Below are 16,047 nucleotides of genomic sequence, written 5' to 3'. Positions count from 1 at the left end.
TTAGAGTGGGGCAGTCCGTGCCTAGTTGTTCCAGTGAAAATGAAAACAAATTTTTTGTCCTTAAATGTGCTGCTAGTTGAAATGACCAGGAAGGGTTTTACAGAATGATTCCCCTAAGCAAACATCCCAGAGAGAAGAAAAGCAAAAGACACACAGCTAAATGGACAACAGTCCCCAGCCTCATCACAGGAGAACTCTTCAGAGCCAAGTGAACCCCTGGGTCTTCTTTTTCCCACCCCATCACTTCAGCGCTTTGTAATCAAGTTCAAATTCAGTCCCAACACAGAGTGTCACTGCAAATTGTTTATTAAAACACAAAGCAATGGACAGTGAAAAACATCCTGATTTTGTACTTTTTGGTGGGAGTGGGGTGGGACATGGAAGGGGTAGGGTCAGACGGAGACAGCCCAGAAGGAAAGCCAGCTCTATCCACCCCTACAGCCTCCCCGGCCAACCAGGTTCAAAGTTCGTCAATTATATCTCACTGTGCCGCTGTCAACACATGTTGTGGCTACTGACAAAGAGTTGGTTTGGCCTCCACAGAGAGAGGACGGGAAACTAGAAGAGAAGCTACAAGGGCTAAGAACTTGACGCTTTCTCTCCAGTACGTGGTACAGAATAGAACAGCCAGGCCCAATGTGGAAGGGTGGGGTTGGTTTCCTGACAAGCCAGGTTAGGTCAGTAATGGTTGAAGAGGCTGCCCTGAGCTCAGAATGGGCAGCTGGTCCTAGCCTGGGAGAACTTCGTGGAAGGAAAAGGTAACATTCCTTAAGTTCAAGGAGAGAACCAATCCAGGGTCAAATTTCTTTTCATTCCCTGAATCACAACACACCAGGGAAGAGAGGAGTCAAGAATGTCTCTCCCTGCCAGTGCTCCCCTCCTACCTCCCAACTCGGCTCTCCCTTCCCAACAGTTGTCCTTTGAAAGGACGGAAAGCGCACTTCAGTTTGTTGTTGTTTTTCCTCATACTGAAATAAAGCACTGAAGCTCAAAATAGAGGTGAGAATGGAGTTCTGCGTTCCCCAGTGCTATGTGCCCCCATCTCACAAGACTGCCTGGATGCAAGAGGTGCCAAGGCCCTCTCTGCCAACTCAAACAGGCGCTACTGTTTCCCTGGCTGCCAGCACAATCCTGGCTCCCTGTGTTTATACTCCTGGGGGAACTCGTCCCAGGAGATCCATCCTGCTCTTTTCCTGCCAACCTAGCTAGTCCCCAAATCATCTGCTCTTATCAAGATGATCTGGCCCCCCCATAGTAAGGTAGACAGAAGGCAGCTGGAAAGGACAGGCCAGACTGGAAGCAAGCCACACAGATGCAAAGAAGAAACCTGCCCTCACTAGGCAGCGGATCTATTGGTACCAATCTAGTCTCATAACAAAATGAGGAAATCTAGCCCTCTTGCCCCAGGAGAGGTTTAAATACAGAGAGTCATAGCTTGGACTGAAAGAGAAAAATTGCTCTGATCTTTCTAAATCTTGAACATTAAGGCTTCTTTGCAATTTTCTTAGAGTTCTTTGATCGTTAATTATATCTTTCCATCGAAGAGAAGCAGATTTCTTCTGAGATTTCGGAACGGTTCCTGGGTGTTTCTGATTCTGCTTCAGTGTACTATCACTTTGCCTTGCCTCAGTCTCTCCTTCCTCCGGGGCCACAGAAGAAGGCCCAAAGCATACCCATCCTGCCCTTGGAAAAAAAAAAAAAAGAAAGATTCATCTCACTTTGGAAAGCTCACCTACTCTCCTAGGTCATTTTGGAGAGGCATGGAGGACAATATTCCATGTTGCCATTTGATGCCATTAAGGATCCTCAAGGCAAGAAGACACTTGAATTATGCCAGAGTAGGCCAGTAAAGGGGAGGGAAGGGACAGGGAAGCAGCCCCATGGCAGGGACTATAGGACCCCTGCCCAGACCTGAATCTAGAAGGAATGCCCCACCCTGGCTCAGAGCAGGAGAGGAAAAGGCACTGTGCTGACCGGGGTAGGTCCTCCCCCGACCCCCAGGGAGGGCAGAGAACCTGCTCATTCTTTCCCTGGGTTTCCCAAGGTGAGCCAATTTCTAGGGAAAGGGATGTTAGCACGAGGAAAAGGAAAATACTGCTGCTGTTTTCTGAAGTTCTCAGCTGAGATTTTAGAAACCATAGCCAGGCCTTTCCAGGAGAGGCTAGAGGCAGGATAAGAAGGAAGAGAAATTCCTTAAAACAGAAGCTTCTCCCAAGAGATAAGTCAAAACCACAGTTTAAAGCTGGACCAAACAGTTCCCAGGCACAGAAAGGGGGAGGTAAACCTAACTCAAACTTTGCCCTTTCATCAAAGCCTAAGTGTCCGCTAACGTGATCCCAGTAGCTCTTAGGCAGTGACAGCAAGAGAATACGAACATACTTTCAAACCAACAGGTGGCCCTGTAGGCAGAGCTAGTCTTCCTGGGAGTCTAACGCCATTGACACCTGAAGAAAACTATCTTCCCAGTGATAAGAACTCAGGGTGTCCACTGAGCAGCCTCTCCTCAACAATGGAGATTTTTCAGAAAAATGAATCTGGTTTAAGGGACACAAATCCCACAGAGTTTCTTGGCACGATGTTTCAGTAAGCATGAGTGAGACCCAAAAAAGTCCAATTAAGAGACTAACTGGCCTCAAAGCTTGACTGCAGAACTCTCAGCCAATCTCTGCAGCAGACATCTGCACCATCCTCCCAGAAATTCAACTCAGGCCACACTTCTGGCAAAAGAAGTTTCACCCTGACTGTCCTAGTTTTCAGCCAGCTGGGCTCAGTGGGGTCTAAAAACCTAGGACAGAGTGTAGATCCAGTAGAGGAGCCCGGGCCTCTCCTCCACCCACCCCTCACTGGTACCCCTCACCACCTCCCATGCATTCCCTATGGTGCAGCCTCTCAGTCCTAGCACTAAGCTCAAAATGCAGATAGGGGAACAAACAGTGCAAAAAGCAAAAGGTGAACAGAGTAATTCTTGACACATACAGTACAAAAATAAAAATAATCCCACCCCTTTAACCTAAACTTCATGTACCTGTATCTTGGAGGAGCCACAAAACAAAAACAAAAACAAAAACAAAAACACTTTCAAGTTCAGCATCATGAGCCAGCTGTGGCCAGCCCCAGGCAGCTCTTGTTAACTGGATAGGCTTGGCTCCAGGGGAGTCTACCCCAGCCCCCACCATACTTCTTCCTGTTTCCTCACTTCCCCTTTAGTTTTTGTTAGCCATAGAAAGATGTTCCTTCCTTTCGGACACAACCAGAGAGGAAAGCGCCCATCCCTAACCCTGAGCTCAGGGGAAAAGGGTGGGCTTGGAAACAGAGGCAGAAGCAAGGCTGCTTGGCTTACAGTACCATTAGGAAATGGCCCCAGAAGTCAGGGCTTCCTTCTGAGACTCTGAGTCACTGAAGGGATGTGTTGAGGTGGAAGGCAGGACCCCCTCCTTCCTCAGACAGACCCAGGCAAACTAACAAACAAGGCAAAATGGAGGCAGCCAGTCCTCCTCCTTCATCTTGACTAATCCAATGACAGTGGCCCAGGGCTTTGGGGAATTTCGATGGGACAGGAACCAAAGCTACTGCCAGAAAACTATTTAGTTAGGATGTCCACTGCTGCAGGCAGGTGGTCCCCAAGACCAAGGCTACAGTACCTTATCCTTTAGAAGCAGGGGAGCTGTGTGAAGCACTACGGGAAGTGTACCTCTGACTGCAGCCTCAGGCCACAGCCCTCCAGCTGCCTGACTCAATACCCTAGCACTGAGACCCAAGTCACAGCAAAAACAACAGGCTACAATTCTCAAATGACTAAATGCTGGCCTGGAGTAATCATTAAAGAGCCAAAACCCAGGACATGAGCCGAAGAGCTACCTATTTTGTCACATAAGGAGCAGTTCAAATATATAGAGCTCTTAAAAATATATCTAATAAAGCAAACTCAAAATTAAACACATTCTAGAAAAATGGGCCTGGCCTGAGATCCTATATTGACTGCTCCAGCCCAAGCTGAAGCTAATCCTGCTGTCTCCCATCCACAAAATTCCTTTTAGCTTGGCTGGGTCCTCCTTCATTGTTGCCCTAACTGGGAAATGGACGACGGTGACCAGAAAGGAGGGGACCAGGGAAGCTTCATTTCCTATAGAAATTTTTTCAGAGAATTCAAGACCGACACTTAGATGCTAAGGTTAGCTTCAGAGCTGCCAAGGCTCTGGCTGACTGGAATTCTTTCAGTCCCATCACACCAAGAACCTGACTGCTACTTGGACAGGGAAATGAAAGGACAGGGGAGGGAGGGGCATACTATTAAGATCAAGAAGAAGCGTCACCGGGCCTATATAGCTAATTAGTCTAGTTCCTTGAAGTAGCTCTAGGCATAAACCAAAACTGGCTGAACTGTGACACAAGAACATGGGAATAAATGAACATCAGATACCAGACACTCTGAACAGTGGTCAGTCACTTAGTAGGGCTCAAGTCTCTGAGGTTGCTCTTAAGCTATGCTAACATAAGCCTTTTCTAATCCAAAGACCAGAAGAGACTTTTAAGGTCAAGTGTTCTGTTGCTGCAGGCTGGAAAGCATCCCTGCCCCCTGGCAGCAAGACCCTACAAAGGGGCCAGTAAAGAACTGCTGGGTCAGGTCCTCCTGGCTCCTGGCTCAGAGATCCAGGGAGGGAGGTACCAACAAGGTGAGGTGGTAAAGGAGAAGACATTCAAGCAGAGAACCCCAAATCCCCGTGTCTCCTTCCCTTCTTGGCTATAACTTGGGATGGTTGAGAGGGAGAAGAAATTTCAAATGAGCCAGATTAAGGAAACAAACAAACAAACAAACTGAGAAGAAATCAAGTCCCCAACAGGCACTGAAATCAAAATGATTTGTTGTGGTAACAAGTCAGAGGCGATCTGAGGACCCAACATAACCTAATCGTCTTGGATGCCGGACAGTCTATAACTAGCACATGCCAGGGAGACAAGCAATGACAAAGCTCAACACTAAAGGTGGGACCATCACTGGATTAATCCAGAAAGGCTTCCAGATAAGGAAGCATTTTCTTTCTTTTTTTTTTTTTAATCTCCCTACTTTTCCACCCCTTCACACACGTTCTTTCAACCCCAGGACATCTGAAGTCTTATCTAGACATAACTTCACAACATACCTAACTCCCAGTGCTGGTCGTCTCAGGTAATAAGATGGCATTTCCCTGCTGTTAATTTCTAACCTAAGAAAAGGAACAGTGACTCCTCTGAGTTCAGAGTCCTTTCCACTAGGTGTACAAATGAGGATCCTTGAGCAGGAAGGATCCAGGTTATCCTAAATATCCTCAAGACGAAAGAGATGGCTGGGGGCCAGCCACAAAGAGAGGACGAGGACCTAAGCAGGTCTGGGACCAGGTGGTGAATGAGGGCTGCTCTCTACTCGCTCTGCCTCTTTTTGTCTCCTTTAATTGGTGTTTTTTTTGTCTTTGTTTTTTTTTTTCATTAACCACTGTGAAAAATATAGAAACCAAAACCAATATGGCTGGTTTCTTTCCCACACCCCTCCACCCTGTTCAGGATGGTCATTTGTTCTCACAACCGGCAGAGGCAGAAGAGGGTTGGAATGAAGACTCCGAAGGCCACCAGGATGGGAAACATGAGGCTGCTGTTGTCCGAGGCATAGGGGTTGGGTGTGCGGGGGCCTGACTGCACCCGGTTCTTATTGGTCTGTTTTTTGAGATTAGACCCTTCATCATATTCTTCTTCTTCTTCTTCCTCTTCTTTCTTCTCCAATCCCGGATGAGGCTGAAGCTTTGGTACATCTAACACAAGGAAGAAAACACTGTTAAGACCCATAGCATGTAAGTGAGAGACACCCTTAAAAGCAGCAAATAAGCCACAATAAAGAGATTCCTGTGATCGAGCCCAGATCCAGAGAAAAGACCAGAAGTAGCAGAAATAGCCTCTGGTCTACAGAACAGTAGAGTCCTGCAAAAGCCTGAGATTTAACTAGGAAGTAGAAAAAGCCCTGCTCATAGGGAGGCTCACTGTCTCACCTTCTGCTCTACTTTGACAGAGCCCCAAGATGACCAGACTGGACAGGGACAATGACCCGATGCCTAAACTTTAACCTCTCCAAATCCCGCCTCCTCCCACAAGCCCACATTCCCTTTTGATTCACACCACAACTGAAGAAAAGGTGACCCAGAGAGTTCTGGGTTCCCAGCACACACTGTCCCTCTGTCCTGCCTCCTCCTCAGGGACTTGAACACAGATCTGTTTGGTGGTGAGACATCCATCCTCCTAGATGTCATAATATCAGCATTTGGAGGACATCAAGACAACAGGATGAAATCCTCAGTGCATTCAAGATAAGTTGGGAAAAGGTACAGAGGTGGAATGGGGGAGAAATGTCACAAAGACGCAGCTTTCTCTGCAAAAATCAGCCTGAGATGCTGGCAGCCAGGAGAATCTAAACCCTGAGAAAGACATACACTTTAAGACTTGATCCCAAGGATAAGGAGACATAAATAAAGGAAGTTTTGTCCCAGTGCAGTCCAGCAATGCTGGAATCTTTCCGAGCGTACCAAAACCCTACAGGACTCCTTCTTTTACCTTTTTTTCCCCTAGGAAAGAGATGTCAAACAAACAAAATAAGGACAAGTTTTAGATCATCCCAAATGACTGCAAAGGTCAGGGTACACCAATAGGTACCATTATTAATCCCAATTTATAGGGAAATTAGAAACATCCATCCAAGACAAACATCTGATTAAATGGCAGCAACAAGATATATGTATACCTGACTCCAAAGCTTGTGGCTAGTACCACGTTATACTTCATCCTCATGCAACTGACTCTGAATCCCCTACAATTTAGCTTTAAGTGTTTCCAAAATAGTGATCAGCTCAATTACTTCCCAAGGGTTTCCTCAACCATATCCTTCCACCCAAGTCAAAAAATCAGGTCAAAACACAACTTACCATCCACCGTCCCAGCCATGATGTAGAGTGCACAGACTTTGGGATTGTCATAGTACCCCTAGGAAAAGGGAAACAGTAGTCAACCCCACACAGCAGCAAACAACTTCCCGTGTACCCACTCTCTTCAGCAATGGGCAGAATAGGGGAATTACCTTGACAAACTCAATGTAGAGTTTCCCTGTGAAGGTGGACACCTCCCCCTGGACACTCAGCTTCCCCTTTCTGATGCTCATAGGTATAATTTCATCGTGAGCTGTGCTATGCCCAACACGATCAAAGATATCCAAGTCCTTCACCACGACGTGGCCATTCAATCGTACATCAAATACCTTCCAGGATAAGAAAAGGAAACAATGTCAAAACCATCAGCTTTACATCCTTTCAAGCAGTTGGGCATCATGTACCTTTTTGGGCTTCAAGTTTAAAAATAATTTAAGAAATGATGGGTCTGGATATCCAGGGTGGCTACATCCTTAACCCGGGTCAAATCAAAGCCATATTCCTTCGCTGCCCAGGAGGTCTTATACTGGCTTTAAGGAACAAAGAATACAAACAAAAAGCTTAGCATAGGAAGAAGGAAATTCACAGGAAGGGACAGAGGAAAAACAAGGCTAAAAGTAAGAAAGTGCGGCAAACCATGGAGGGAAGTAGCCAGGAGAGCCTTAACAGGATCCGTTAGTTGCCAAAACAAGGATTCTGGCTTTGCTTTCTGTCACTAACCCCCAAGGCAAGTGCAGCCTTGTGGACTATGGAACGTGCTTCTCTAGAGCTCATCTGTTCTTCCTTTCTGGAGAGGCTCTCACACTCTCTATCCCCATAATAGTGGATTGTCCAAGAGCAGCAATGTCCCACTGGTCAAGCAGCAGCCTGACTAGGCCTCACCTTTTGCTGGGACTGTGCAAAGTAGACCTCGGCAAATTTCAAGACCAGCACGTAGTCCCCCTCCTCTTTGATGGGCACTTCATAGCCAAAGGTCTCCTCATTGTACCGCTCAGTTTGATACAGGATCTGGTCCTCAGGGTTGGAACGCAGGATTGGCAGTTTCATGCCATAGTCTGAGGCTGAGGACAAAAGACAAAGAGAAAGCACATCAGAGGCAAGACACAAAAGAAGAGCAAAGACCTCAGAACAGCCAGAGGCATTTCCAGGGCAATGCTAATAACCCTCTCCATATAAGGGGCCACCCACTCTGCACCTGGCTCCAAACAGAGCTCCAACAAAGGCAGGAATCATACAGCCATTACTATGGAAGAGTAAAATGAAAGAAACTAAACACTAATCAGGCCAATAGCCCCTATAAACCTCAGAGCAGAACTTTCTAAAAGCACATTAAAATGATTTTTCCCCCTGACTCTATGGACAACAAGTCTAACTCATTATCAGAAGAAAGTGCTGTGTTGCAGCTGCCTGGTTCCCCAAGAGGGAGGGCCTCAGAGAAACCTCCTAAAACAAGGGAGATGGCCAGGAACTCCATACAAGATGATCAAGTTCAAAGAATGTTTTCTCTCATTCGGAAAAGCCCAGAGTCTAAAACAAACAGGATATCTGCTTCGGAAAGTCATTCTTCATTGTCCTTACTAATAAAATTCCAGCTTTAGTTGTTGCATTTTTTTTTTTTATAATTTTCATTCAAAAAGTTCCAAAGCTGGTAAAAACAGGCATACAAAAGAAAGGTGTGATGCTAATTTCCTTACTTCCCACAGACTCACAAAACTCTACCTCACCTACTCACTTGAACATTCACTTAGATAAACCAACAGTAGAGAAAAAAGTTACTACTGCACCTCCAGTGCCTAGCACGGGACCTGGTACACAGTCACCACTCATACAGTTTGCTGAATGAACAAATGACAATGAAGGAGGTGCCTGCAAAGCAGTGAAGTCATGCCATTCTGTCCACAAGGCCAGAGCATCCTGCAGGGAAAGACAATCGGCCTAAGATGTCCAAGTCCTAGGGGAGTCACCTTTCACATTTCACAAACTGACAGGAAAGAGAGAGGGTAAAAGTAAAAAGTTACTTAACTCGGGTCAGTATCAGCAGAGTAGAAAACCTCTCTTGCCCCTGGCCCTCTCCCAACCTTGGTATAAGACAGTTGTATATATGTTTTCTTCTTCCTCTCGCACAACAAACTAAACTCCTGACCTCAGGTGATCCACCCTCATCAGCCTCCCAAAGCGCTAGGATTACAGGCATGAGCCACCGCGCCAGGCCAAATCTTTTTTGTGCAAATATAAGATATCACATTTCAGTCTCAGAGATAAATAGTTCTGCTTCCTCCAGAGAGTAGCCTGACTCCTTTATCCTATAAACACAGCAAGGCTTTCCAGTGCTCCATAAATATACTTTCCCAGCTACAGAAGTAGCAGTCATGTAGTCTCTCCTCCCGCATGAAATTAAGATTTCAAGACTGCCTTCCAATCTCACATGGTGACCATGAAGACATCTGGCAACTCGATCCTTCGGGAGACGGCCAGGGGCTGTCATCCCCAGAGCTTTATCTTCTGAATCACCAACAAGGGAGAGGACATGGCAAAAGGTAAAAGATTAACAAAAAGACCCAGTGGCTGAGGTCAAGACCTCAAAAAAATAAACATAACTGTTAACGGTTCCTGTAAGTGACATTAGCCACGAGATCAGATGGACCGATGAGACAATGGAACAGGAAACTCATTGCACTTTTGTCTTCAGACTTTTTTCTTCCTATTTCTCCTCAAGAAATCAAAGAAGAGTAACTGAGCAATGCACACAAAGGATGTACTGCTAACACGTTCCCCCTCCTTTCCAGCCTCGAAAAACCACTGCCCTGGGATACAAACCTATGAAGACTGAAAGACTGCTATTTCTCTTCCAATTGAGCTCTAAGAATTTCCTTCTTCCATGTGATCCTCACACATCTGGAACATTAACTACATTTGATTTATAGATACACAGAAAATTGTATGCATGTGTGGAGTTTTTTTGTTTTTTTTTTTTTTGAGACAGAGTTTCGCTCTTGTTGTCCAAGCTGGAGTGCAATGGCACAATCTCGGCTCACTGCAACCTCCACCTCCCAGGTTCAAGGGATTCTCCTGCCTCAGCCTCTCGAGTAGCTAGAATTACAGGTGCACACCACCACGCCTGGCTAATTTTTTGTATTTTTAGTAGAAATGGGGTTTCGCTATGTTAGCTAAGCTGGTCTTGAACTCCTGACCTCAGGTGATCCACCCGCGTCGGTCTCCCAAAGCGCTAGGATTACAGGCATGAGCCACCACGCCAGGCCGAATCTTTTTTTTCTCTTGCCAAGTGGAAAAAGTGAGAAACTGACAGTAATGTAATCTGTGGCAGTCTCAGTCCCACAGCGAAGAAAACTCAACCATGTGAATAAAAATTACTTAACAACCTTGGAATTACCTTTAAAATATTTCCCTTTAAAGCCCAAGTGGCTTTCCCAAAGATCTGCCACATGCAAAGTTGAATTTGCCCGAGTCCCAAGAGGCAGCAGCAAATAAGGATTTTTCTTCCCTCCTTAGCCTTTATGCATTCACAGCGAAACAGATTTCTCTAAAATACAATGAAGTAGACAGTCAGAATACTGCTGCAATTGGCATAATATAACTCAGTTAACCAAAAAGGAAGGGGGCCGAACTGCCTACATTATGTCTGCTCTTTCTTAGTTTTAGACAATGTAGTAACTAGACTCCTTGGAAAATTCAGCACAGGGTTCAGGAAAAGACAGACACAAAGTGTCGCCGAACAAGTTGTTTTCTCTAGGTCTGTTTTCTCATCTATAAAATGGGGACACCACCTATCCCACAGCATTGTGGTAAGGATAAAACAACCCGTATAAAGAGCTCAATACAATGCCTCACACAGAGAGAGACACAGAAACAAGGGTATGCTAGCCAGGCAAGAATATGCACGTGATAAGCACTAAATAAATGTCTCCACTTAAGGGAGTTTAGGGAATGGATCAAAGGAAAAGGAAGTAATAAAACTAACTGGAAAACTGCAACTGGGAACCACAAGAGCGGGAAAGCCAGAATGAGCAGAAGCCTGTCCTCCATAACACAGTTGTAGAGCTCCCTTTGGTGCTCCAGCGTCACTCCCCACCCCACCCTCAGATCTCCTGGTCACTAGACTGTTCTTCTGGATCACTTCTTTCTCAAGTGAGGCCACTACCTAAAGAATTGTTCTGAATGGGCCGAGATAGGGAACCCAGTGATTCAGGGACCTGGATTTTCTCCCTGTGAACTTCCACTACTTGGAGGGCCTGCAGATGAAGCCTGCCTGTTAGGTGACAGTAGAGGTAGAGAATTCTAAACAAATCCCATGGCTTTGAGCAAATCAGAGGCAGCAGTGACTCCTCTCTCATCCCATCTTTCAAACTCTTGTCTCCCCAAAGCCAAATCCTTCCCTGGCTGAAAGGAAGGCAGCCCAGGAAAGGGTCTTCCTTACGGTTACAGCATTAGCAACCTGATAGGCTCTGGTACCCAGCCAGCTTTTTCCCCCTCTGGAGCCATGTTCTGCCCTATTTTTAATTCCATGTAAAAGGTCATCAAGGAAAAAAAAAGTGACAGAGACACTTTAACCTACTCTGGACAGGAGCGTTTACAGCCTTATCAGAGATTTCTAAAGCATGAGAGGTTTTTTTTTTTTTTTGAGAAGGAAAACAAGGCTCAGAGATGCAAAGCAAGTTTCTCAAGGCTGAGCAACTTTAGCAGGTATCTTTCTGTGAAGAGGAAATAGCCTTCCCTAAATTCAAGCAAAATTCTATGCCCTTGGGTCAAATAACTAGGTCTTTTCCTAGTCAGAGTGAAGAGGAACTCAGAATGACCAAGTTGCAAATCTGGAACATGGTCAGGCGCGATGGTTCACGCCTGTAATCCCAGCACTTTGGGAGGCCAAGGTGGAAAGATCATTTGAGGACAGGAGTTCAAGACCAGCCTGGGCAGCATAGAGAGACCCCTGTGTCTACAATAAAAAGCAAAATAAAAAATTTTAAGTAAATAAATAAAACCCCTGGAATGTGCCTGATACCAAAACCCCAATGTGAACGCTTCCAAACCACCACTTTCTGTAGTGGTGCTCCTATCTGTGGAAGCACACAGGCTGAAAAAGCCTTTCCCAGGCTATAAGCACTAGTTATCCTCAAGGCAAAAATGAAATTCAATAAATATTTTGAACTGCTTTTGAAAGCATAAGCCACTACGTGCCCTGGGCCACACACAATTACAAGAATGTTGAACTACAAAGAAGCTATACAGAAACAGTAAGTTCAAAAGAAAGCCAAACCCTTATCTGGACTAACTTGGTAACAAATACCTGAATTCATTCAACATAAAATCAACTTTTCTCAGCATGCTGGTAACAGTATCACAGGCAGGTGGGAAAATAAATAAGGCATACAGTTCCTATTGCAATCAGTGTAAATAGCTGCAGGAGGCAAGGGTCTCCAAATACCTGGCACACCCTTATCCAAGCAGGCCCAGAAGAAAGGCAGTGTGAACAGCCGGACTTTCCTTGGTGCGACTAACTCCTTAGTATAGAGAGAGCTGCCTCCTGAGAGTGCAAGCTTATGCACATCTCAGTCCTGATCTAAAGCCAGCAAAATGCCTTTCTCAGGAACCTGGTAAGTGCAATGTTGCAACAAGCTGGTCCAAACTGCAGCTGACAAGCACCACCTCCCATTCCCCATCCATGCTTTAATACTGCTCCAATTCTTACCCAGATTGGTAGAATGGAGAGGGGAACCTTAGCAGGGAACCTTCATTTATACAATGCCCCAAGGGCCAGTGTCCAAAATAGGACTCCAGTACACACGAGCTTTGGTAGGTCTCATGTAATTTTACCTGCTACAATAAACTCCTCCCAAGGAACTGCAACCATGAGCCAATAACCCAAGGACAGAGATCTTGGCTGACTGCTGACCAGGCCAAAGAAACACACACACACACACCACCTGCATCAGCAAATTAAAACCAGAATTTCTGAGTACGGTCAGTATCTGGGAACTAAACCTGTGTGGTCTTACTCAGCTTTATCCTCTGCACAACAGACCAAATAGGACGATGTAACCAATGTAAGGCCTGGTATCTGCTAAGTGAAAAGAAACCATCCGCTCAGTGCCCTCACCACAGCTATCTCAAGAGACAAAGTCCACAAACAGTCTAGTTTCCTCAAGGGCTCCTTCCTCCCTGCCCACACTCGTGAAGAAAGAGGAAGGGTCCAGGATAGAGATAGTAATAACCTCCTGCTATGAAGTCTGGCTTTGGCTGCTGTTACTGCTGCTAAAGACTGGAGCCCTGAGTCAGCTGAACCTAGGCTACTGTGATCTACATGCCAGGGCTCAACAAATTCCAAGACAAACATAGAACTTCAGAAAACAGCTCTGTGTCCCAAGACCCTCACATGTGTGAAAGGCAATAAACTCCTTAGTATAACAAACTGCAGGACACTGCCATCGACTTGGGAAGAACTAACTCCTTTAGTAAAAGCAAGAGCCAAATCTGGGCATCGCAGAAAAAGAGGGAGAGAAAGTGAAGAGTGAGTCTGTCTCCTGGTTGTCTGCAGGTGGCATACTGCCAATCTGGCTGCCTCTGAACCCAGCATACAGCGTCGATCTCCTTCCAACACACGAAGCAAAGAACTTCCTTCTGAAACCTGTTTTCCAATCCCTCCAACAGAAGAAACAAAGATTATAAAGCAGATCTTCCAAAACAGTGGTCTTGGGGCAACCTACATCAGAAGCCCCTGGTGCAGAAACCTGGGTCCCAGCAAAAAAGCTCAATCTACTATAATCGATTTCGAGTGGGGACTAGGAATCTGCATTTTTAAGCAGCTGCCTTGGCAATTCTGACACACACTAGGGAATGGCTGTGTTAAAAACTACTGTTGCCCAACAAATCACAATCATTTTCCCCCTAAGCTGGAATTAGAACTCTCAGGCTCACCTAGGGGAGGTTGTAAGCATTCTCTGAGAGACCATTCGGATTCTTACACTGGTTGACCCAGTTCACCCACAGCCACCAGTCTCACGTGCAGGATGGCTTGGAGAGAACCACCCTCTGGGGGCGGCCTGCAGATTCTACTTTTAAGCAAGAATATTCTTCGCTCGAAAAGAGGGCGGGGGAGCAGGCTACAATCAAACTTTCCTGGCCCATCCTCTTCGAAGATTCCTTCCTATTCTGGCTAAGAATCAAGCCCCGCTCCTGCAGAAGGGGCAAGGAAAGCGGCCGATTCCTGGGTCCACAAGAATCTCCCAAGAACTGGCTCGACAGGAGAGGCAGGGGCACCCATGACCTACAACCCGCGAGGCCTGGAGGTGGCAAAAGGCAGCCTTCGTCATTTCTCTCCCAGCTTGGATGGAAGTGAGGGGTTGAGAAAATGCAGGATGAGAAATCCAAATATAACTAACTTCTCGCCAACTCTCTGCCTGTATGACTCTAGGTACCCTGGAGCCAGTGCCAGGCCCTGAGCTCAGAGCGGGGCCCCGAGGAAGCTGCAGAGATAAACTTCGCTCCAGAGACGCGGCCCCAGGGTCGAAAGGGGCTCGGGGCCCGTAGCCCCCGGCCGGCTGCGCCCAGCACAGCAGGCCCCGGATCCCGCGGCTCGGCAGGGGGACCCTCACCTCGGCCCACCCGGCCTTCCAAAGGGTCCTTGCGGAAATGGATCCCGTGCACGTCCACATGCGCCTCTCCGCCCGCGTTGACCGCCCAAATGACGCTCTCGGGCAGCCCGGCCCCCGCCGCGCCAGCCACGCCGGCCACGCCGAGCCCCGGTCCCTGGATCGCCGGCAGCAGCAACAGCAGCAGTCGCAAGAGCGCCACAGCGGTTCCCTCAACCGTCCAGGCTCCCAGCATGGCGGCCACCACCACGGGGGCAGCCCCCGCCGACCCTCGTCCTCGGCCGGCTGCCAGGCCGCCCCGGACTCAGAAAAACAGCGCCACGAACCGCTCCGCCTGAGTCGCCGGGGACATGTCGCTCTCAGGCCTCCTTCTTCTCAGCCACGGGTACCGCCTCCCACCTCAGGGACAACCTACCCCGCCGCCCGCCCCCCGGCCACGACCCTGCAGCCAATCAGCGCCCGGCCCTCATTAATTATCCACCACCCCGCCGGGAAGCGCCCGCTCATTGCCTGTCAGGCGCGGGAAAGGGCGTGGCTTCTCCCAGGCGCCGGCCCAGCAGTGGGGCACGAGATGGAGCGCGCGCAGAGGGAGTGAGTTCGGTTGAAGCGGCGGTTCGATGCGGAAGTGTCGGGTGCAGCGCCCAGGCGGCCCCGGAATCCCACAGCTGAATGGGAAAGGTGGCCTGGGGAGGAAGGTTTAGGGTAGGGCGCACTGACACGTCGCCAGCACTTCCGGTGCTCCCGCTCTTGAGACCAAATAGGCTCTGGAGGGGGCGTGACCGACTTTCCCGCCCCCTCTTTTCTCAGGGAGAAGCGTGAGCATAAATTCTAGTAGGAGAAACAATGGACACTCTCCAGACCTAAGAGACTCAGTCCTTTTCCCCGCGTGAGGGAGACGACCCATGCTTTCCCAGAGAGGCCGCGGACACAGTTCTCCAGGGAACGAGTCCCACGAGGATAAGGCCCCGCCCCCTCCCCTTAGCGGGCTCGGGGCGGGTGGTAGAGTCCAGACGGCCGTCCAATGAGAAGGCTCCAACGCAGCGGAAACGCGTGGCTTTGTGAGCGTGTGGGCGCCAGGCTGCTCGCGTCTCCATGGCGACAGTCTCTGGCCGGCCTCCCTGGCGTAGGGGCGGGACCGGGGCGCCCTAGGCGCTGGTGGGAGTGGCTGCAGGCTGTGCGCAGACTGGAGGCCCGGACCGTCCCGCACAGACATGGCCCGGGCTGCCTCCCTGCACCTTCACAGTTCAGCCGGAGCTCTCCCACACTGGCGATCCCTGCGCTTCGGTCGCTGTTCAAATTCCCATTTTTCCGATGGGGAAACTGAGGCCCAGAAAGAGACTGAATGTTGTTAAAGGGTTGCACCGCAAGTGTAGAGCAGAGTCAAGGCAAAAAAAAAAAAAACCAAAAATACTGGTCGATTTAGAAATTCTCCCTAAAAGGAAAAAAATGTAACAAGTCCCTACTACTAGGGTGTCAGATTTGGCAGATAAAGTATGAGA

At 48.0% G+C, this 16,047-nt stretch overlaps 1 protein-coding gene across 3 annotated transcripts; it reads right to left on the bottom strand.

Moving 5' to 3' along the window:
- Nucleotides 1-288: 288 nt before the first annotated feature.
- On the bottom strand, nucleotides 289-15,167 carry MLEC (malectin). Of its 3 annotated transcripts, none has more exons than XM_023204815.1 (5): nucleotides 15,059-15,167; nucleotides 7,827-8,005; nucleotides 7,097-7,273; nucleotides 6,945-7,002; nucleotides 289-5,783 (listed from the first exon to the last, which is right to left on the bottom strand). In XM_023204815.1, exons 2-5 carry the CDS (start codon nucleotides 7,989-7,991, stop codon nucleotides 5,554-5,556), a joined length of 630 nt encoding a protein of 209 aa, XP_023060583.1. In that variant the 5' UTR covers nucleotides 7,992-8,005; nucleotides 15,059-15,167; the 3' UTR covers nucleotides 289-5,553. The 3 variants fall into 3 exon arrangements, with proteins under 3 accessions (XP_023060583.1, XP_023060573.1, XP_031792235.1); XM_023204805.1 differs by lacking the exon at nucleotides 15,059-15,167 and adding an exon at nucleotides 14,552-15,022; XM_031936375.1 differs by lacking the exons at nucleotides 6,945-7,002; nucleotides 7,097-7,273; nucleotides 15,059-15,167 and adding an exon at nucleotides 14,552-15,022.
- Between the last annotated feature and the right edge of the window lie 880 nt (nucleotides 15,168-16,047).

The sequence above is a fragment of the Piliocolobus tephrosceles genome, chromosome 10 (genome assembly GCF_002776525.5).
Source record: "Piliocolobus tephrosceles isolate RC106 chromosome 10, ASM277652v3, whole genome shotgun sequence".
Taxonomy (NCBI): Eukaryota; Metazoa; Chordata; class Mammalia; order Primates; family Cercopithecidae; genus Piliocolobus; species Piliocolobus tephrosceles.
The sequence above is the reverse complement of the archived record's forward strand: the minus strand, read 5'-3'. Positions and strand labels throughout refer to the sequence as shown.